The sequence below is a fragment of the Arachis stenosperma genome, chromosome 3, assembly GCF_014773155.1.
Source record: "Arachis stenosperma cultivar V10309 chromosome 3, arast.V10309.gnm1.PFL2, whole genome shotgun sequence".
In the NCBI taxonomy this organism is placed as follows: domain Eukaryota; kingdom Viridiplantae; phylum Streptophyta; class Magnoliopsida; order Fabales; family Fabaceae; genus Arachis; species Arachis stenosperma.
The window spans coordinates 154,718,856-154,741,223 of record NC_080379.1 but is presented as its reverse complement, the minus strand read 5'-3'; the positions used below and the strand labels follow the sequence as shown (position 1 = coordinate 154,741,223).

General features: G+C 27.8%; 3 protein-coding genes across 3 annotated transcripts; all 3 read left to right on the top strand.

The window, feature by feature from the left end:
• Nucleotides 1–2,688: 2,688 nt before the first annotated feature.
• LOC130966958 (berberine bridge enzyme-like 4) lies at nucleotides 2,689–4,298 on the top strand. The gene has a single exon (XM_057891779.1). It carries the CDS (start codon nucleotides 2,689–2,691, stop codon nucleotides 4,282–4,284), a length of 1,596 nt encoding a protein of 531 aa, XP_057747762.1. The 3' UTR covers nucleotides 4,285–4,298.
• An 8,256-nt stretch (nucleotides 4,299–12,554) lies between these two features.
• On the top strand, nucleotides 12,555–14,168 carry LOC130966957 (berberine bridge enzyme-like 17). Its single transcript, XM_057891778.1, has one exon. The coding sequence runs from the start codon at nucleotides 12,555–12,557 to the stop codon at nucleotides 14,166–14,168; it is 1,614 nt and encodes a 537-aa protein (XP_057747761.1).
• Nucleotides 14,169–20,071: 5,903 nt separating this feature from the next.
• On the top strand, nucleotides 20,072–21,682 carry LOC130966956 (berberine bridge enzyme-like 17). Its single transcript, XM_057891777.1, has one exon. The coding sequence runs from the start codon at nucleotides 20,072–20,074 to the stop codon at nucleotides 21,680–21,682; it is 1,611 nt and encodes a 536-aa protein (XP_057747760.1).
• Nucleotides 21,683–22,368: the final 686 nt, after the last annotated feature.

Here is a 22,368-nt window from a genome sequence, read left to right as displayed (position 1 = left end):
CATAGGAGAAAATCACACTATTATATAATAAAATTAACATGAGTATATTTCATCATTAAATAAACAAAGTTAACGCACAACAAAATTACATGTAAAGACAAAAAAAAAAAAGAAAAAAGAGTTAAAATATCCAAAGTGATAAAAAGATTATTTTATAGAAGACTATAAAGTAATGAGCTTCTAACTAAATTAAATTGTATTTATTATTATTAAAAAGGGTAAGAGAGAGCAGTAGAGAAAAGGTTTGTATGTATTCAAGTTGTGTAGAATGATACAATATAGAAGGGTATTTATAGGTGTTAAGAGAATTGAAATAATAAAGACGTAATATCCTATAAGAAATATTCAGATATGTTAAATAATGCTAATTGATCTAATTAATCCTAACTATACTCTAATAATTATATTTAATTAATTGATATACATAATAATAATATTAAATTGTGCGATACTTAAATATCTAATCAAATCAATTAGTTGATATAATTAATCCACCGTAATGAATTGTATTTTATGAGTTAAAAGAAATAAATTAGGAAACATTCTAAGAAGCATGCCATGTCAACTTTATCATTAAGTGCGAAAATTCAATTTTTATATAATAGAATAGATAGATAGAATAGATAGATATCTCATTATTTGTTATTTTAACTTATCTATATATATATATATATATATATATATATATATATATATATATATATATATATATATATTTTATATTTACCACTCAATATATTAAAATACAATTTATATCTAGATAGGAATTACATAGATATTTAATTAAAAGAGCATTTAATTTTTGAAAAAATATAATAACAGGTTTAATTAATTTATTTTTTTATATTTTTTTGTGCTTTTTAAATAAAAGATAAGCCTATAGCAAAATAGGAAGAGATGGTAGTATTTATTGGAGAGGGAAAAAATAAATATAATTAAAATTCGTACATTCAAAATATGTTTAAACTTTGAAAAATGAGATGAGACATGAAAATACACAGATACTTGACTTCAATGAATCTGTTTATACCATTCAACTCAGTGTTTTTTAGCTTTATGTTTTCTTCTCTTCTATTTCATATGAATTTACCAGTGCCAAACATGCATCACATAGAATATTTTTTAACTCCATCCTAATCCATATATTATATTTGCTAAACAAAATATAAAAGAAAAAAAGACAGTAAATAAATTAAAGTTATTATTATTTAAAGAGAAAATGATAGATTAGTATTTTTGTATTTTAAATTAATTAAGATCTAAATGAAAGATAACGTTAATTTAAAAAAGTTAAATTAAAATTAACTCAAACATTGATATTTAAATTATAAAAAAATAATTTTCATATTTTATAAAATATCACAATGGCGGTAATTGTAAATATGACGCTACTTAAAATTAAATAAAGTAACACAGATAAAATAAATAAAAAATAAAAAATAATTTAATCTTGTATAAAATTCACCTATAAAATTTTGTACCGAAAAATGAATTTAATTTTAGTATATTAATAATATAAAATATTTTATATAATCATTCAATTCAATTAGATTTATCTATTTAGATCATTTTTGAAAAATAAATTTAAGATACCGACATACAATTACTTTAAATTAAGCAACAATTATCAATACTATATAAAGAACACACTATTCCACTAAGAGTAATTGTCATAAGAAATAATTTTTCAATTTTCTATACTAATATTGGAAAATTTATATAATATTATATAATAATATTATCATTATCAATACTATATGATATCAAAACAAAAAAATCACCGTGCTAATATAATATTATCAATATTATATAAATCATCTTTGTATTTATTTTTCTATACATATATAATATTTAATTAACACATTAAGACATATATAATATTTTATTAATATATATAATATAAAGTGATTTATAAATTATTTTATTGAATATTATAAATTAGAGTGATCTATAAATTATTATTAATTCGTATATAATGTATAATTAAATTTAATGAATTTAATTAGAATAAATAACAAATTATTTATTTTATTTCAGACTTTATAAATGAATAAATTAATTAACTAGTATAACAAATTATAATTAATGAAGTAAAATTAATTAAGTAATATATATTATAATAAATTATATTGATATTTAAATATCTAATCAAATTAATTAACTGATATAATTAAGTCATGGTAATAAATTGTATTAAATGAGTTAAAATAATTAAATCAGGAAACACTCTCCAGAGCATGCCACGTCAGCTCCATCATTAAGTGCAGAAATTCGATTTTTATATAATAGAATAGATTTCTTTTTATTCTTAGGTTTTGTATATCTATAATTTTTTTTATCGCTTTTTAAAGACAAGATAAAAAAAATCGTAAATTGATATAAATAGATAATGCTAGAAAAGTAAAAAAATTCAATTTTATTTTATTTTATAATTTAATAATAATTTTAGTAATAATTAATAAATATTAAATAAGATATTTTTGGTTGTATTTTATTTTTTTTGTTATCAAATATTTTGATATTAGATATTACTTGATGTTATATTATATTGTATATTGTAATACATGATTTTGGTTAAGTTATAGAGACTGAGAATACAATGGTTTAGATAGACCTTTAGTTACAATACCGGCCAAGCGGCCACCTATAAATTCATGATGAAATGAAATTTCCAATGCAGAGGCAACAATGGCGCCATTTTTTATTCTACTTTCAACTCTTGTCACGTTTCTTATTCTTCAACCGGCTTCTTCATTAGACGCTAAACCATCATCATCTCCCCTTCAAAATTTCCTCCAATGCCTTTCAAACCATTCAAATTCTGCACTCAACAATATCTACACTCCAAACAACATTGCATTCTTAACCATCTTGAATACTCAAACACACAACCACAGATTCACTGCAGCAACTGCACCAAAACCTCTCGCCATTTTAGTAGCACGTGACGAGTCTCACGTCCAAGGCACAATCCTATGCGCCAAGCTTCATGGCATTCAGATCAGAATCCGAAGCGGTGGCCACGACACCGAAGGCCTTTCCTATGTCTCCGACGTGCCCTTTCTCATTCTTGACATGTTCGCGTTTGATTCAGTTCTTGTGGACATTGGAACCCAAACTGCATGGGTTCAATCCGGTGCAACCCTTGGTGCAGTTTACTATAACATTGCCAAACACAGCAATCTTCATGGTTTCCCTGCCGGTGTGTGCCCCACAGTCGGAGCCGGTGGACATTTCAGTGGCGGCGGCTACGGAAACTTGATGCGAAAACATGGCCTATCTGTCGATAACATCATCGATGCAAAGCTTGTTGATGTCAATGGTAGAATCCTTGACAGAAAATCAATGGGGGAGGATCTGTTTTGGGCTATAAGAGGAGGCGGCGGCGGCAGTTTCGGCGTTATCCTCTCTTGGCAGATCAGGTTGGTTCCTGTGACTCCGAAAGTCACTGTCTTCAGAGTGAAAAGGGATATACAAAACGGTGCAACGGATGTTGTTTACAAATGGCAAGTGATTTCATCAAAGCTTCATGAAGATCTATTCGTAAGAGCAATGTTTGAGGTTGTGAACAGAACAAATTCAAAGACTGTTGAGGTTACATTCGTTGGCATGTTCTTGGGACAAACTGAACCACTAATCCGTTTGTTGAATCAGAGTTTCCCTGAATTGGGTTTGGTCCATAGTGATTGCAATGAAATGCCATGGATCAATTCAACTCTTTATTGGTTTAATTCTCCAATTGGAACCCCAATTGAAGCTTTGGTGAATGCTCCAAGAGGGCCTACACCAGGCTACTTCAAAACAATGTCTGATTATGTGAAGCAGCCAATTCCAAAGGAATCCTTGGAATCTATATGGAATCTCATGATAAAAGTTGAGCATGTGAAGATGGAATGGAATCCCTACGGTGGAAAAATGTACGAGATTCCACCAACACAAACACCATTTCCTCACAGATCAGGGAACTTGTTCTTGATTGAGTACTTGACATCTTGGGGTGAAGATGGGATTGACGCAACTAATGTTTACTTGAACATTTCAAGATCTTTCTATGAATATATGACACCATATGTTTCGCATTCTCCAAGGGAGGCATTTCTTAATTATAGGGATCTTAATATTGGTGCCAATAATCCCAGTAATGTAACAAGAATGGACATTGCTCAAATTTATGGAAGAAAATATTTTCGAGATAATTTGGAAAGATTAGTCTACGTTAAATCCAAGGTTGATCCTGAGAACTTCTTCAGACATGAACAGAGTATACCACCGCTGCTCCATTGATCAACAGGGCCTGCCTCAAGTCATTTGCTTTTCTAGTCATGGATATAATAAATTTTTTCCATCATGATCTTTCTTGAAAAAGTAGAAATATATTAAAAGTGATGATAATTAAATTTATATTTATAATTCTGATATGAATAGAATTATAAAATTACAATGGTTGCCGATTTTTTTTTTTTATAAAAATTTCGATTATTATGATGGGGAATTTTTTATTATTCTGTTGATCAATTATTTCGATATAACATACACAAAACACAAAAAATATACATAAATATATAGTGCTCATCTATTATATCTATTATTATTCTATTATATATTACTAATTTTACAACCAAAATTTGTCACATGTCATTTTCCATGTCATGAAACTATTCATCCCAAAAGTTTAAGCTGATAGAAAAAGGTAACACTAATGGTTATATCTTTAATACTGAATCGAACATCCCTAAACCCCTATTGTACATATTGTACAAATATTCTATTGGCTCCCTATACTTTCTCTTACAAATTTGACAATCAAAATATACATGACATTCTCTAATTTCATTCAAATTAAATTAAATTAAAATTAAAATATAACTATATTATATTTATATATTACTAACTAATTTAAAACTAAAATGTGTCACACGACACTCTCTTATTAAAATTTAGAGAAAATATTTTCCTAACAAATTAGCAAACATTTTTCTTATATTCTCTTATCTACCTCCCTATTTTTTTCTATTTCTCTCTCTCCTTCTCACTCTATATATATAATTTATAATTCATATTTTATATTAATAATTTGATAAATCAAAATGTGTCACCAGATAATTTTTTATTATAATTAAAATAATTTTTTTCTTAACTTCCACAAATAATAAACTCCCTCTCTCATTCTTCTTTTTTATCTTTCTCTCTCTATTTTTTTCTATCTTCTGTTCTATAAAAAATAAAATTAACAATATAATATAATTTAAATAAAAATATTATTATATGCATATTATTTTATTTAATTTTAAATTTTTTCTGCTTATCTTTCTAATCTATAGTTTTACTTTTTTTTCAAATATTTATTATATATAATTTAGAAAAAATACTAATGTTGTGATTAAAAGTTAGAATCAAGATTCAATTGTTTTAAAACATAAATAAATTTGAGTTAACGTTATAACTATCAATATAATTTTTTTATGCTAATATCTAATTATATTTTTATATATATAGAAAAAATATTATTTTTAAATAGCAAGCATAAAAATTAATTATTTTTTTTTGTACAACAAACTTAACACCTAAATAAATATAAAAGTATACACGTTAAATCTTTTGAAATTTTAGATAACAAATATTAAAATTAATTATTAGTAAAAAACTAAACTCTTTCATATGAAAATAATAATTAAGAAACTTATTATTTAATTTTATTTTTATTTACAGAGACCCTGGTCTTCTTAGTCGACGGAGATTTTTATTCCTTACGACCATTTTATAAGTGTAGTTTAATGCTATAAATTTTATGTCATAATCTATAATATCAAGATCGATGTAATTTTAAAAGATTTATATTCTCGTTCACCTTCTCGTAATAGTATTACGGTTAAAAATACTAGTTATATAAGATTTTGAAACTTTTTTTTCAATCCATTTAAGGCATTTAATATTTTAGACAAGAAAAATATTATGTAGTGTTTGTTTGGAATTTTGGATTGTCAAAAGACGCTAATTAATGATACTTTCTGAAATTCACAGAAAGATTTGTATAATTATTACTTACTAAAAATTCGTCTCAAAAAAGCAATTAAAAACTGTATATCTAGTATTTATATTATTTTTTAGAAAAAAATCTAAATTTATCTTATTTAATATTTATTATTTTTAATAATAGTAATTAATAAATATTAAATAAATAAATTTTAATTATTTTTAGTTAATTTTTTTATTATCAAATATTTCTACCAAATTAATGAGATACAACCGCTCTCTTCTCAGTGATCTCTGACCTTTACACTATTGTGTGGTTGAAGTTGAACGTTTCACTTTTTTATTTTATTTTAGAATAAAAGAAAAACAGGTTCTAATTTTTTTATCTCAGATAAATAAATTTTTTATTAATTAAAAATATAAAAATATACGTTATTTTTAAAATGTGAAATATTTAAGTTTTTTTGAAGATCGATTTCTCTTTATTTATTTTGAACGTAAAAATTTAAATGTCTCATATTTAAAAAATAAAAAAAAATTTATATTTTTAATTAATTAAAAATTTATGTATTTTTAAATTAAAAAATTAGAAATTTATTTATTTATTTTTTATTTTATTGAGTTAATATTTGTTATGGTTAAAATAAAAAGAACGGTCAAAGGATTTGGTATTTTGACTATTTTCTATTTCTATTGTAAACTTAACAAAAAAAAAAGTATTATATATACTTTTATATATTAACAATTATAACAAGAAATCGAATGGCTTTTTATTATTTCTTTTGTATTAAAGATATATTTTTTATTGTAAACTATATAGACCGATAAACAATAATGATTTATATATATTGATTTAGATAGATGAGGACGAAATGCAAGAAAATTGTTTAAAGTAACTATTGATATAGACTATAAGAAGAAGAAAAGAAACATATGGAGTATTGTTTTTTGTTTACTTTAATTTGAAGGCAGAAATTTAAATGCAGTCAATTTTATATAAAATTAATAATATGCAGTCAATTTTATATAAAGTTAGTAATTAAAAATTATTAAATAAAAATTTAATCAAACGAATTAAATTATTTAACAGCTTTTAATTATTAACTTTACATAAAATTAACTACATTTAAATTTTTATCTAATTTAAAACACAAATTTAATGTATATATAAAATCACGCGAAGACCAAATTTAATGGAATTGATGATGACATAAAAGACAATTATTTAAATTTTAAGATATTCATTCGTTACCTATTACTAATTTTTTTTAAAATGAAGTTTTGTTATCATATGTACTAAAAATATATGTTAAATTAAAATTTCTTATTAAAAATATAAAGTAAATTATAAATACATTTATTTTATATTTATTTAAAATAAATTAAAATATTTCATTAATAATAATTTTAATATGTTCCTTTTAATACACATGTTAATTATACTCATATTATATTGGTTCATTTTACACAAACAAATTTATTTGAGGATCAAAATTACACCAATAAATTTATATAAATCAAAATAATTAAATTTGATTTATATATTTTTAATGTGGATTTGATTTACACTATAATAAAAGCACACGGTAAATTGAACCAACTTGATTTGATTTACTATATATGTTATATCAATATTAAATCGAATCTAGTTGATTCAATTTACTATTCCTACAACATATATATGTAAATCGAATCTAATTGATTTGATTTATTATTTATACAGATATTTTTTATTTTTAAATTATATATATTTTAAAGTTAACATTGAAAAAATGTCAATTAGGATTATTTCCTAGTTGGTTTCAAATAAAATATAAAAAAAAAACAAAACGAATAAGAATAAAAACTCAATTTTTGTGTTTTAGTTTAAATTTTAAAAAATTTATATTCTTATAAACTTAGGAATTTAAAACGAAATAATAACAGATTTTTAAAAATTATTCTTTGACTCGTTAGTACCTAAAGAATCATTATCGAGACTTTTGATATTAAAAAAATTAACATAAATTAAAATTTAGCCTTCTAAGATGATATAAGAGTTAAAATTTAAAATTGTTCAGAACAAAAATAATAAATAATTATACAATATAAAATAATTAACTATATTTATATATATAATATGTAATTTAAAAAATAATTAAAATATTATACCAATTAAATTTAGAGGTGAAGTCTCTTATAAGGAAAGGGGACAATAACCCTTCCTAAATCTCAATTTTTTCTTATTAATTAGATAAAAAATTTAATTTAGTCTCCTAAAATATTTAATTTAGTCTTTTCAATTTATATTATAAAATTAATTTTTGTTCTTCTTTAAAGTTTATTTTAGTTTAGCCCCTGATTAAATTATTCTTTAATTTATGAAAATAAGTATGAAATTTATTACTTTAATGACATTTCTAACTCAAATTTAAATTCTTTAGAGCATAAATTTAATAGTTGTTTATTATCTTTTTTGTACAAAAGATAGATTTTTTATTATAAACTTTATAGTCCGATAACAATGATTTGTATATTGACTTAGATAGATGAGGACAAAATGCAAAAAAATAGTTTAAAGTAAGAATAAATAACTATTTTTAATCACGAAAGATATAAACGCCAATAAATCTACCCATAAAAAAATAAAAAAATAAAACTAATGCTGTAACTACAAAAGATGACTCCAATAAATAAAATTAACTAAAACTTAAAAAACTATTCAGAATTTCAAATTTACTCTTTTTTTACCAAATTCAATCCAATTCATTATTGTCCTGTAGATCTCTCTGCACATAAAATGCTACTTTTTTTTTCTTTTTCTCTCTTTGTCTTTGCATAGTAGTAATAATTTATTTATCTATATATTCATTGCTAACATATACTCAAAAGTGCATTCAGATTTGAAGGAATCTGTGTTAAGATTGTGAATATGGAGAAAAATCAAGCATCGTCATTTTGGTAATTCAGTGACCAACTTCATGTGTAAGCTTTAGCTTTGAATCTGGCGAACCTGTCTTTGAACGATTCCATTTGGAACAACAATTATAGTTCAAAGAAGCCTGATAAAAGGAAGAGTTTCGACATCAAAGTTGGCGGTGAAATCAACTCATCACCATCACCTTTACCATCACTGCTTCTCAACAAGTCAAAAGCACATCTCTCTGACTTTCAACTATGGCTAGAAGCAGATCAACAACAACACCATCAATGGATCTCTCTTCACCATACCAGAGTCAATAGCAGCGGACCAGAACCGACAGAGAAGCCGATGGCGACGGAGCTAAACCGGAGTGGCACCACGACGTGATCTTTGACCTCACGTGAATCACACCCTCGCTTCTAGAAGGTTCCGAGGGCCTCTTCTTCCGGTTCGATTTCCGCCATGACGGTACTCTCCTCGTCAACAAGCTCATTGGCGAATGTCGCATCCCCGTGGCTAATCTTGTCCACGACAGCGTCAAATCTAATGCAATGCGCTTTGTTAGCTACTAGGTTCGGTCCGGCAAAGGAAAACCTAACCGGGTCTTCAATTTTTCGTATCGATTGAAAGGGATTGGGGATAGGTACAATAGATATGAATCATCGCAAATTTTAGAAGGAAAAATTTCTGGTGGGTGAGTTGATGTAGGATGATGAAGGTGGATTTATCAAGTTGAAGTTGAGTGCGGTGGTGGAGGTGATGGAAAAGGAAGAGGGGAGAGGAAGAGGAAGAGAGGTTGTGAAAATGAATTTGATAAAAAAGGAGGTAATTTTGAAATTTTGAATAGTTTTTTAAGTTTTATCTATTGGAATCTATCTTTTGTAATTACAGTGTTAATTTTGTTTTTTTATGAATAAATTTGTAAGTATTTATATTTTTTATGATTAAAAATGATTATTTACTCTTTAAAGTAACTATTAAAATAGCTTAAGAAGAAGAAACATATGAACTTATATGAAGTATCTGTATTTCTTATTTCCTTTGAAACACGAATTTAATGTATATATAAAACCACGCCAATACCAAATTTAATGGAATTGAAAGAAACTTTGACGACGTAGGTGTGTTTGTGAAACACGTTGGAAGAGGATAAAAGTGCGTTTCAGTGCTTTGAACGTTGTTTGGCAACTTTTTTTTCTTTGAACGCTAACGTAATTCTGCACTTCAAAAGCTCGTTTACTAGAAGTAAGAAATTATAGTTTCTACGTTTACTCAACGCTGTTGTTAGTTATTATTGATTTTTTCATAATTTTTCTAAAATAAATACTGAGAATATTAAAATAATTATTCTAATTTTTGTGCACTATTTACTATTTTAATTTTTTATAATATGTATTATTGTTCTTATTAGAAATGATAAATTAAATAAAAAATTAATTATAAATAATAATAAAAATATAACTTGTAAAAAATTAAAACCTAAAATAATAATAAAAATAAAATTATTAAAAATATTAAAATATGTTATTTTATATATTATTTTTAATTTAATAAATAAATATTAATTTTTACTATAAAAAATACTTAAAAAGTTGTCAATTTTTATGTTATTTTTAATTTCATAAATAAATATTTTTATTATAATAATAAAAAATTATAATATATTAAAATAAAGTATTATAAAAAAATATTATATAAAAAATACTAAAAATATAAAAAAGATTAAATGTATTTAAAAAAATAATATTATAATTTAATATTATATTTTTTAATAATTAATTAATTATTTATCTAGAAGTGATTTTAACTAATATTATCCAAACAATATTTATATTATCAAAATCAATTTTAGTAAAAATTGCCAAACATAAATCATGTTGGCACAAATTCACTTCTACCCAAAATCAATTTTACAAAATTACTTCCATTCAAATTCCAATTTGTCCAAACGTGAATCCAAACACACACGTGGAGAACGATTATGAACAGTTGTAGACAAACCTACAACGCTATAAACGAAAATGTTTGATAAAAAAAATTAGTCAAAAATAATAAAAATTTATTTCATTTAGTGTTTATTAATTATTATAATAATTAATAAATATTAAATAATAATTAATAAATATTGAATAAAATAATTTTTTAACATTAATTATAATTCTTAAAAAATTCTAATAAAATACTTTTAGAATATTCTTTATATTTATCAAAAGTAAATTAATTTGTAATTAAAATTTGTATTGAAGGATAGATAAACGAAATCGGCCACTTGAGGCATAAAGTATTATTTAAATAAAAAATTAATAAAATTTTGTCACTTGTATAATTATTTTAATAGAATAATTATAAATGATACAAAATTTAAATTGAATTATCAATAAGCATTAAAATAATAAATATCACATTTAATTTTAAATTATTATTTATGATATATAATCCTACAAAATACTAATATAAAATTTTAAATTTTAAGATTTGACTAATATATATCCTGAATACAGATGTTAATGTTACAAATTAAAAAAATATTTATGATTATTTTTATGTTTTTATAACATTTATTTTTTTAATTTACTTTCCAAACACTAATAGAAATAATATAAATTATGTTATATAAATATTTAATTATATATTATCATATTAAAAAAATATTTTTTAAATTTACTATTTGAAATGTCATTGAATAGATAAATTTAGTTGAATAACTTATAAACTTTACATATTTAAAATAGGGGGATGCTCCCATAAAGACGCATAAAACGTCTTTTTTTAAAGATATTTTTTAATAATTAAAATTTAATATATATAATCACTTAAACTGTATTATTTTTGTCAAAATTAGGTTAGACAAATTAATTTGACCGAAAAATAGTGAATTAAATTTTGAATCGGTCTAAATTAATATTATTTTTTATAAAAAATGACTACAATACCCCTATTATATAAAATGATTAAAATACTTTTATTATATATTAATTTTGAGAATCCTAAATTCTAGTCATTTTCTTCTCTGTCGTGTCTTTATAGGGTTAGAATTTAAAAATTTAAAAATTAATATTATATAAAATAGGGATATTTTAGTTGTGTTTTATAATAAGGATATTGTAGTAATTTTTTATAAAAAATATCAATTTATATCGGTTTAAAATTTGATTTATTAATTTTTTTTACTAAACTGATTTGTCCAATCTAATTTTAATAAAAATAATATAATTTAATTGATTATATGTATTAAATTTTATGTTTTAAAAAAAAGACATTTTTGACATCTTTATCTAAGTGACTCTCTTTAAAATATTAAAATTAAACTTTTTTATCTGTTGGATCCAAGACCAACTGATTTTTGTAACAAATTTAATTTTCAAGCTATCCATTCATTTTTTTTTTTACAGAAGCTATCCATTCGTTATGTATTCCTGAGTCAAAAGACATAATGCATGAAAGGACAATTTTTAAATGTGACAAGACTTTTTCCATGACTAATTGACCACCAAAGAATCTAAACAATTAACAACAATAACATTAATCAATCATTAAAATTATTTACTAATATATTTTATATTAATAAAAATTTTAATATACCCTTAACATTTTTAAATTTATTTTCTCTGTTATATATACTGAATGCAACGCTAACAATGCAGCAAGTAACAAACACCACTTTCATTTCATAACAACAATGGTGACATCATCATCATCGTTGTCGTTTCTTCTCCTTTCAACTCTGCTAGCACCCACCATTGTTCTTCTTCTTCAATCTAACGTTTTACATGCAAACCCAGATGCTTACTTTCACACTTGTCTCTCAAACAAGCGATGGAAAAACCCATCAGCTCCTGTTAGCGTGACCGGAGCGCTATACACCAGAGACAACTCATCCTTTTCCGACATCCTCAGCCTCCACACCCGCAACAAGAGGTTCAACAGACCATACACGCCCAAACCCATCGCCATCATAACCCCTTTTCACGAATCGCACATTCAGGCGGCGGTTGTATGCTCCAAAGCCAGCAACTTTCAACTCAGAATCCGAAGCGGCGGCCATGACTACGAAGGCTACTCCTACGTATCAGATGTTCCCTTCGTTCTTCTCGACATGTACACTTTTAAATCCATTCACGTCAACATTCAAAATGCCACCGCTTTGGTTGAGGCCGGCGCATCACTTGGCCAGCTTTATTACAAAGTCGCGCAGAACAGCCACGTTCACGGCGTTCCTGGCGGAATCTGTCCGTCCGTCGGCACCGGCGGCCACTTCGGCGGCGGTGGCTATGGCAACCTCATGAGAAAATACGGTCTCGCCGTAGACAATATAATTGATGCAAAAATCGTGGATGTAAATGGTCATATCCTTGACAGAAAATCAATGGGGGAGGATCTGTTCTGGGCCATAAGAGGAGGTGGAGGTGCCAGTTTCGGCGTGATTCTCTCGTGGACAATGAAGCTGGTGGAAGTACCTCCAGTGGTGACGGTGTTCAGGTTGAACAGGACCTTGGAACAAGGCGGCTCGGACCTTGTTTACAAGTGGCAACATGTTGCACCGAAGCTCCACAGGGATATTTTCATCAGACTCCAGATCGAGGTGCGTCAGAAGACGGTTCGAGTTTCCTTCGTCTGCGAGTTCTTGGGACGAGTCGATAGACTTCTGAGTTTGATGGAAAAAAGTTTTCCAGAACTGGGATTAACCAAAAGTGATTGCTTTGAATTGCCTTGGGTCAACAGCACTCTCTTCTTTGCAGAGTACCCAATCGGAACAGTAGCAGAAGCGTTGTTATACGAATCATCAAAACCTGCTGAGTCCTATTTTAAGGGCAAATCAGATTATGTGCAGAAAGTTATTTCAAAAGAGGGTTTGCAATCTGTATGGAAAAAGTTCATCGAGAGTGAGGTAATGATCATGGAATGGAACCCCTATGGTGGAAGAATGTGGGACATTCCAGCTTCGGCTACTCCGTTTCCTCATAGAACAGGGAACTTGTTCCAGATTCAGTACATGATAACTTGGTATCAAGATGGAGAAGATACCATTAATCATAACTTGAATATTTTAAGGTCCATGTATAAGATTATGACTCCTTTTGTTTCGAAATCGCCAAGACAGGCTTACCTTAACTACAGGGACAGAGATATTGGAGCCAATCCAAGCAATGGAACAACCAACGTTGACGCCGCTCGAATTTATGGAGCCAAGTTTTTCAAAGAGAATTTTGATAAACTGGTGCAGGTCAAAACCAAAGTTGACCCTGAGAACTTCTTTAGATATGAACAGAGTATACCACCTCACAAATATTAACTGAATTTGAATTGATATTTTACTTGGATTAATATGTATTAGGGGAAATTCAGGTGTTCATAGTCGTTAAATAAAATTTGATTAAATTTGTTATCAAACAACTATAAATTATTAATTTTATATGAAGTTGAGTTTCCACCTGTATTCATAATAAATTTAAACAATAGTATATATATCAAAAAAATCATTCAAAGAATAAAGTTTTTACAAATAATTAAAGTCTCTTCATTTTAATCCTTTATCCACAAAAATCATTAATTCGGTGAGTTGGATCATCAAAATGTGGAGTCACTTAAATTTTATACTGTATTTTTGTTAGGGAAATTTTGTATTTTCTTTTTATGGTTATACACACACCCACATATACTATACAAAATTACAAACATTACAAGAAATTCGATACAAAACAGTAATTTTTTTACAACGGTTAACTAAAACCATTACAAAAAGAAATTCAGCAGCAATTATTACAACGATTTTGGATATTACAATTATGTTGATATTTTGCGGCGGTCTGATCCCACTACAAAATAAAAAATATTGTGGCGGTCAGTGAAACGAAAGAGCGCGCTGCCATATTTGTTTCCGCTTAGCGCCAATTTTATTATCCCAATTATCGCAAATGAGCTATTTAAATTAATAGATCTTCATAAATATATTTATTTCACATCATCGATCGATAAAAATTGTTAATAAAATGACAAATAAACAAAAATTAATTAATTTATAATATTTAAAAAATTAATTTAATTTATAAAATTAAAAATATCAAAATTTTATAAAGACTTATTTTTTTTATTCTCTAAATAATATAATTGATTATATTATTTTTAGAATTGATTATATAATTGATTATAATTCTTAGAACAACGTATCTATAATGAAATAATTTTGGATTATTATTTTTTATAATTACAAGAAAACTAATTTATAATTGAAATTTGTGTAGATGAAATGAAATTAGTTTAAGTTTAGACAGAATATATATGGTCTTTATGAAAAATTAATAAAATTTTGTTATTTGTATAATTATTTTGATGAAATAATTACACATAATATAAAATTAAAATTGAAGTAAAACTAAGCAGTGATACATCTTACATTTAGTTTTAAATTAATATTTTAAATTAATATTTATAACATATGATCCTATAAATATTAATGTGGTATTTTATTGGACCTAAAATAAAATTGAATTGTAAGTTAATATTGGAGTTGCTTTTAGTTTAATAAAATTTTTTATTTTTTAATATTATAATTTTAAATTTTAGAATTTGACTAATATGTGCCACAAGACCACACGTTAACGTTACAAATTAAAAAAAATTATGATTGCTTTTATGTTTTATGATATCTATTTTTAATTTAATTTCATACACTAACAAAAATATAATAAATTTACATAAATATCTAATTATATATTATCATATTATAAAAAATTAATTTTTGAATTGACCATTTAAAATATCTTTTGAATAGATAAATTTAATTGAATAGATAATATTATATGACCAAGTTATTTTGGTAACTAATTTTAATTAAATTGATCCAGTTGTTTAAGTATTAATAACAAAATATTTTAATTAAAAAAATAAAAAAAATAAGAGACATAAGATAATGAAAATCTTATTTAGATTTGGTTAAAAAAAATAAAAATTTATATGTAATTATTTTTTATATAAAATTATTAATTGAGATAATTAGATAACAATTTAATCAAATATATTAAATTATTTAATAATTTTTAATTAATAATTTTATATTAGAAAAAACTGCATATTAGTTTTTCGGGCTTGCTACACATACAAACAATAAGGCTTTACAAGTGTTACAAGCCCCAGCCCACAAACATTCCACACGCGCACTAATTATATTGAATGGAGCGTAACATTCACGCGCTCCTACTCAAACGGTTACGCTTCTCTTCGCGTAAACCGCCTATTAATGGCAGACTCTTCCACTTCTTCCACTTCTCAAAGCCATTTAGAAAAAACGCAACCCTTCCATTTTCGAGCAACATTTGAAACTCAAGATATACAACTCGTCGCTAACATTCGAAAACTCCATCAACACATCATAAAACTCTCGATCAAGAATCTCCAGAGAAAACAAAGCTATAATACTCAAGGTACGTTACATTACCATTCCTGTATATTTTCCAGATTTCGAACTAGGTTTTACTATTCTTCTATGTTGTTGTACGTTTTACTGTTCTTCTTGCTCTACGTCTCATTTTACAGTTTATAATGTTCTAGGTTTTACTGTTATTCTTGCTTCTATGTTACACTGTTCTTCTTTGTTCTTGTAGGTGTTACTGTTCTTGTTGTTCTAGTTCTTCTAGTAACTGATTTTTGGGGGTATATTCCGTAGTTTGGTGGGTGTATATGGAGTAATTTGTTGGGTGTATATGGCATAAAATGTTGGGTGTATATTTCTGAACTGATATACTATAATAGTCAGCACTTGCTTATATTTGCTTGTCCATGGGTGTATATTGCTTGACCTTGTAATGTTGCTTGATATTGATGCATGTTTGAGTGATACCTGACTGATATATATGGGTGTATCTGAATCATATCTATGGGTGTATCTGACTGATATATATGGGTGTATCTGAATCATATCTATAGGTGTATCTTACTGTTATCAATGGGTGTATCTGACTCATATATATGGGTGTATCTTACTGATATCTTACTGATATATCTTACTGTTACTATTTTACTCATATTGTATATTTTCCACATTTCGAAAACGAAGAACTAGGTTTTACTATTCTTTTACGTTCTTCTAGGTTTTACTGTTCTTCTTATTCTAGGTCTCATTTTACAGTTTTTAATGTTCTACTTGTTCTAGGTTTTACTGTTATTCTTGCTTCTAGGTTATTCTGTTCTTCTTAGTTGTTCTAGGTGTTACTGTTCTTGGTGTTCTAGTTCTTCTGGTAACTGATTTTTGGGAGTATATTGCGTGATTTGGTGGGTGTATATTGAGTATTTTGTTGGGTGTATATAGCATAATTTGTTGGGTGTATATTTCTATACTGATATGCTGTAATATAGTCAACAGTTGCAACTATTCTAATATTTGCTTGTCCATGGGTGTATATTGCTTGACCTTGTAATGTTGCTTGACCTTGTATATTAATGCATATTTGAGTGATATCTGACTGATATCTATGGGTGTATCTGACTTATATCTATAGGTGTATCTGAATCATATCTATGGGTGTATCTTACTGATATATATGGGTGTATTTTTCATTTCAGAAAAAATGGCAGGCAGAAACCAAGCTGAAAAAAATGTAAGAACAAATATATGTCTTAGATGAAATCAGTTTTATATAATAAAAATATATCTGACTATAATTTTACTTTGTTTACAGCAAACCAAAGACCTTAAGTGTGCAACACATTTGTTAAGTGAGAAATTCAGAAACATGAGCGAGGAGAAGAAAACAATTGTTAGGGATTTGGGATTTGGTGGCCTGATGCACATCCCGCTGCTAAGGGTGCATCACCAAATTGTCAGATAAATTCTAAGGATATTGACACTGATTAATGTAAATGTTATATAGTCCTGTAACAAATTGAACACATGCTGTAAAAATTTTCCAATTATAATCCAGTTTATTGTAAAATTCCTTTCAATAATTAAACTCTCTCTACTGTATTCAAAATGTATGAATTACAGGTACTATAATATGAAGGAAAACATCAAACCAAATATACACCCATAACCTGCCATTTTTTACACCCAAAGAAAGTTGAATATACACCAAAAAATATATCCCCCTGATGCTTTATCCCTAAAATCCTGAACCCTAAACACTTAAAACTTAAACCCTAACCCCTAACCCCTAAACCCTAAAACCTAAACCGTAAACCCTAAAACCTTAAACCCTAATACCTAAAACCCTTAAACCGTTGTAAAAAAAAAAAAAGTATTTTATAACATAAAAACAAGATTCTGAAGTATATATATGTATATATATGTAAAATGTGAAATATAAGAAAATTCAGAAATACACCCAAAAGAACATTGCTTTTACACCCAAAAGAATGCATGTTCTCGCCCCTTTGTGTGCTTCTCATCCCTGTCCAGAAGTGGTGATCCAGATAAATTGGAACCCATATATGGCAGTCTTCATAGAGATCTGCAGAATACACCCAAACACAGACTATAAATACACCTGAAAAAAATTAAATTTACACCTCTGCTGCAGATTTTAAACAAACATTACTTGAAAGCCACTTGTTGTCCACAAGACCAAAATTCAGCAGAAAATCATTTCAATTCCTATCAAATGAGTCTTTAAGCACACCCATGCTTCTCGCACTTCTCTCGTAATGTAATTCCTCACATCCTTTTCAATAAAATTTAACTCGCGATGACCCCCGACAGCCGCAACAAATGATTGGTAAGTTTTGCTTAGTCTAATACCAGCCTCCTCGTTATTCTCTATTGTACGACGAATGGACATGCTTAGTTTCCTGTGCTGTTTGAGATATTTTAGATTTTCATTTTCCCTCTCTGCTACATGTAAGCAATTGGTTCTTAATCTCGTTTCCCTTCCTATTTGTGCTCTGAACTCTTGTAGAAAACCCTGCAGCCTTGGCGTAGTTCTTGTAAACTTTTCCAGCATCTTCAAGGGTGGTAAAGGTCATTCCAACCTTGGGAACAAACAGGTCATCAACAACAGAGAGAGGCTGCAGAATACACCATGTCAAAAACTAAAAATACACCCAATCATGTCTGATATAATACACCCGAATCGCAACAACTCAACTAAAATGACAATAAAAGCCATAAACTATAAATACACAGGCTGCAGAATACACCATGTCAAAAACTAGAAACACACCCAATCGTGTCTGATATAATACTCCCGAACGACAACAACTCAGTTAAAATAACAGAAAAACCAGTAAACTGTAAATACACCCACACTTCCCTCAAAAATACACCCAAAAAAATTCTGATCTACACCTGATCGTCTGCTATAAATTCCAGAAAATTAATCAAAACTAATACATTACATTCAATCAACAGATTTATCTTCATGCGTTAGTTTGACAGTCAATGTTCACGAATTATTCACCTACACAATGCTATACAAATTACTGCAACAAAATTTATAGTAATCCTATGTAAATCAAACCTCAGGAACTTCGTTAGATTCAAATTCATAATCCACTTCGCTTGGATTCAGCTGACAATCTGAGGTTGAATCATCCATTATCTTCAAAACGAGTTCAAACTTTGATTTCAGAAAACAAAAAATCAAATAGAAAATGAAGCTGGAGTTACAGAGAGAGGAACTAACGTAAATGACGAAGAAGAAACGAGTGAGAAAAGAGGGGAAAAGAACGATCGAAGAAACCAGGGGAAGCTTCGCGAGAAGAAGAACGAGCAAATCTGCAAATAAGGAAAACGAAGAAAGAAACAAATCTTTTAAATTTGGTAGTTATATAGTACGTGTATACGACGTAGCCATTAGAGCGCGTTTTAGATTTTAGGGTGTTAAGTAACTTGTAAAGCATACAAGTCGTTAGCGCTTGTATGGAGAGCTTTTCTATTAGTTTTTAACTTTTTATCTAAAAAATAACTTATTTAGTATTCACCTAACATATTTTTTAAATATTAAAATTAGAAAAAATTTAGGTCCAATAACTTTTTTAAAGACCAACGGAATTTTGTATTAAGTTTAATTTTGTAGCTACCCATTTGTTGCGTATTCCTATTGTGCGAGTCAAAGACATAATGCATTCAAGGAAAATTCTTAAATGTGCCTAGATTTTTACGATGACTGATTGACCAGCAAAGAATCTAAGAATTGAATGCAATAACACTTACATTATAAATGCCGAATGCAACGCTAACAACATAGCAAGTAACAAACACCAATGGCGACATCATCATCACCGTCGCCATTTTCTCTCCTTTCAACTCTGCTAGCACTCATCATTCTTCTTCTTCAGTCTCCTGTTTCACATGCAAATTCAGATGCTTACTTTCACGCTTGTCTCTCAAACAACAGATGGAAAAACCCATCAGCTCCTGTTAGCGTCACCGGAGCACTTTACACTAGGCACAATTCATCCTTCTCTTACATCCTCAACCTCCACATTCGTAACAAGAGGTTCAATAGACCAAACACACCCGAACCCATTGCCATCATAACCCCTTTCCATGAATCTCACGTTCAGGCAGCCATTATATGCTCCAAAGCCAGCAAATTTCAGCTCAGAATCCGAAGCGGCGGCCATGACTATGAAGGCTTCTCCTTTATATCAGATGTTCCCTTCGTTCTTCTCGACATGTACACTCTTAAATCTATTAACGTCAACATCCAAAACGGCACCGCTTTGATTGAGGCTGGTGCAACACTTGGCCAACTTTATTATAAAGTCGCACGGAACAGCAATGTTCATGCCATCGCTGCCGGAGTCTGTCCTTCTGTAGGCACCGGCGGTCACTTCAGCGGCGGTGGCTACGGCAACCTCATGAGAAAATATGGTCTCTCCGTGGACAACATCATCGACGCAAAAATCGTGGATGTAAATGGTAATATCCTTGACAGAAAATCAATGGGGGAGGATCTGTTCTGGGCCATTAGAGGAGGTGGAGGTGCCAGTTTCGGTGTGATTCTCTCATGGACGATGAAGCTGGTGGAGGTTCCTCCATTGGTGACGGTGTTCAAGGTGAATAGGACCTTGGAGCAAGGCGTCACGGACCTTGTTTACAAGTGGCAACATGTTGCACCAAAGATCGACAGGGATCTTTTCATCAGACTCCAGCACGAGGTGCATCACAAGAGGGTTCAAGTTACCTTCATCGCCGAGTTCTTGGGACGAACCGATAGACTCTTGAGTTTGATGAAAAAGAATTTTCCTGAACTGGGATTAACCGAAAGTGATTGCGTTGAAATGCCTTGGGTGAACAGCACTCTTTTCTATTCAGAATACCCAATCGGAACCCCAGCAGAAGCGTTGCTATTCGAAGCAAAAGACCCTGCTTGGTCTTATTCCAAGAGCAAGTCAGATTATGTGAAGAACGTTATTTCGAAAAAGGGGTTGCAGTCCATATGGAACAAGCTCATCGAGAGTGAGATAATTATTATGCAATGGAGCCCCTATGGTGGAAGAATGTGGGATATTCCAACTTCCGCTACTCCGTTTCCTCATAGAGCAGGAAACTTGTTCAAGATTTCGTACTACATAACTTGGTTACAAGATGAGGAACGTGTCGCTAATCATAACTTGAATTTGTTAAGGTCCATATATAAGTTTATGACTCCTTTTGTTTCCAAATCGCCAAGGGAGGCTTTCTTTAACTACAGGGATAGAGATATTGGAGCCTGTCCAAGCAATGGAACAACCAACGTCGATGCCGCTCGAATTTACGGAGCCAAGTTTTTTAGAGAGAATTTTGATAGACTGGTGCAGGTCAAAACCAGAGTTGACCCGGAGAACTTCTTCAGATATGAACAGAGTATACCACCTCATAAAGGTTAATTGGAATTAGATTAATATTTTACTTCGATTGATATGTATACATAATAAATTTAAAGAATGATGTATATGTATCAAAAAAATAATTTAAAGAATACAATTTTTACAAATAATTTAAGTCTCTTCATTTTAATCTTTTTTTTTTCGGAAGAATAAACTTTTATTTAAAGAAATTTTCAAAGAATATTTATATATTTTTACAAGTATTTTTTGGTTTATTTTATTTAATTTTTTTAAATACATTAATTAATTAATTAATTTGATTTAATTAAAATAAATATCAAATTATTTAATATTTTATTTGTTCATATTAACTATAATTAATTAATTATATTAATAATTTGATTTGACTAAAATAAATAATTTTATTTTATTTTAATTTATATTAATTTTTTGTCTTATATATTTTGAGTCATAATTAATTATTTTAGTTAATCAATTATATTAATTGTTTGATTTGATTGAAAATAAATAAATTAATTTTATTTTAATTTGTATTTATTTTTTCGTTTTATTTATTTTGATTAATAATTTTTAAAAGTGGTTTAATTGTTACCTAATATATTCATTAGATATTTTTTATTTATTTAAGTTTCTGTATTTAGCCGAACAATTATAGTTAATTTGTTATATCAATTATTTAATTTAATTAATTTAAATATATGTTATTTGATTCAATTTATTGTGAA

Bases quoted from the DNA above. Each gene is read 5' to 3' on its own strand.
- LOC130966957 (XM_057891778.1), top strand. From the start codon at position 12,555: ATGGTGACATCATCATCATCGTTGTCGTTTCTTCTCCTTTCAACTCTG.
- LOC130966958 (XM_057891779.1), top strand. From the start codon at position 2,689: ATGGCGCCATTTTTTATTCTACTTTCAACTCTTGTCACGTTTCTTATT.
- LOC130966956 (XM_057891777.1), top strand. From the start codon at position 20,072: ATGGCGACATCATCATCACCGTCGCCATTTTCTCTCCTTTCAACTCTG.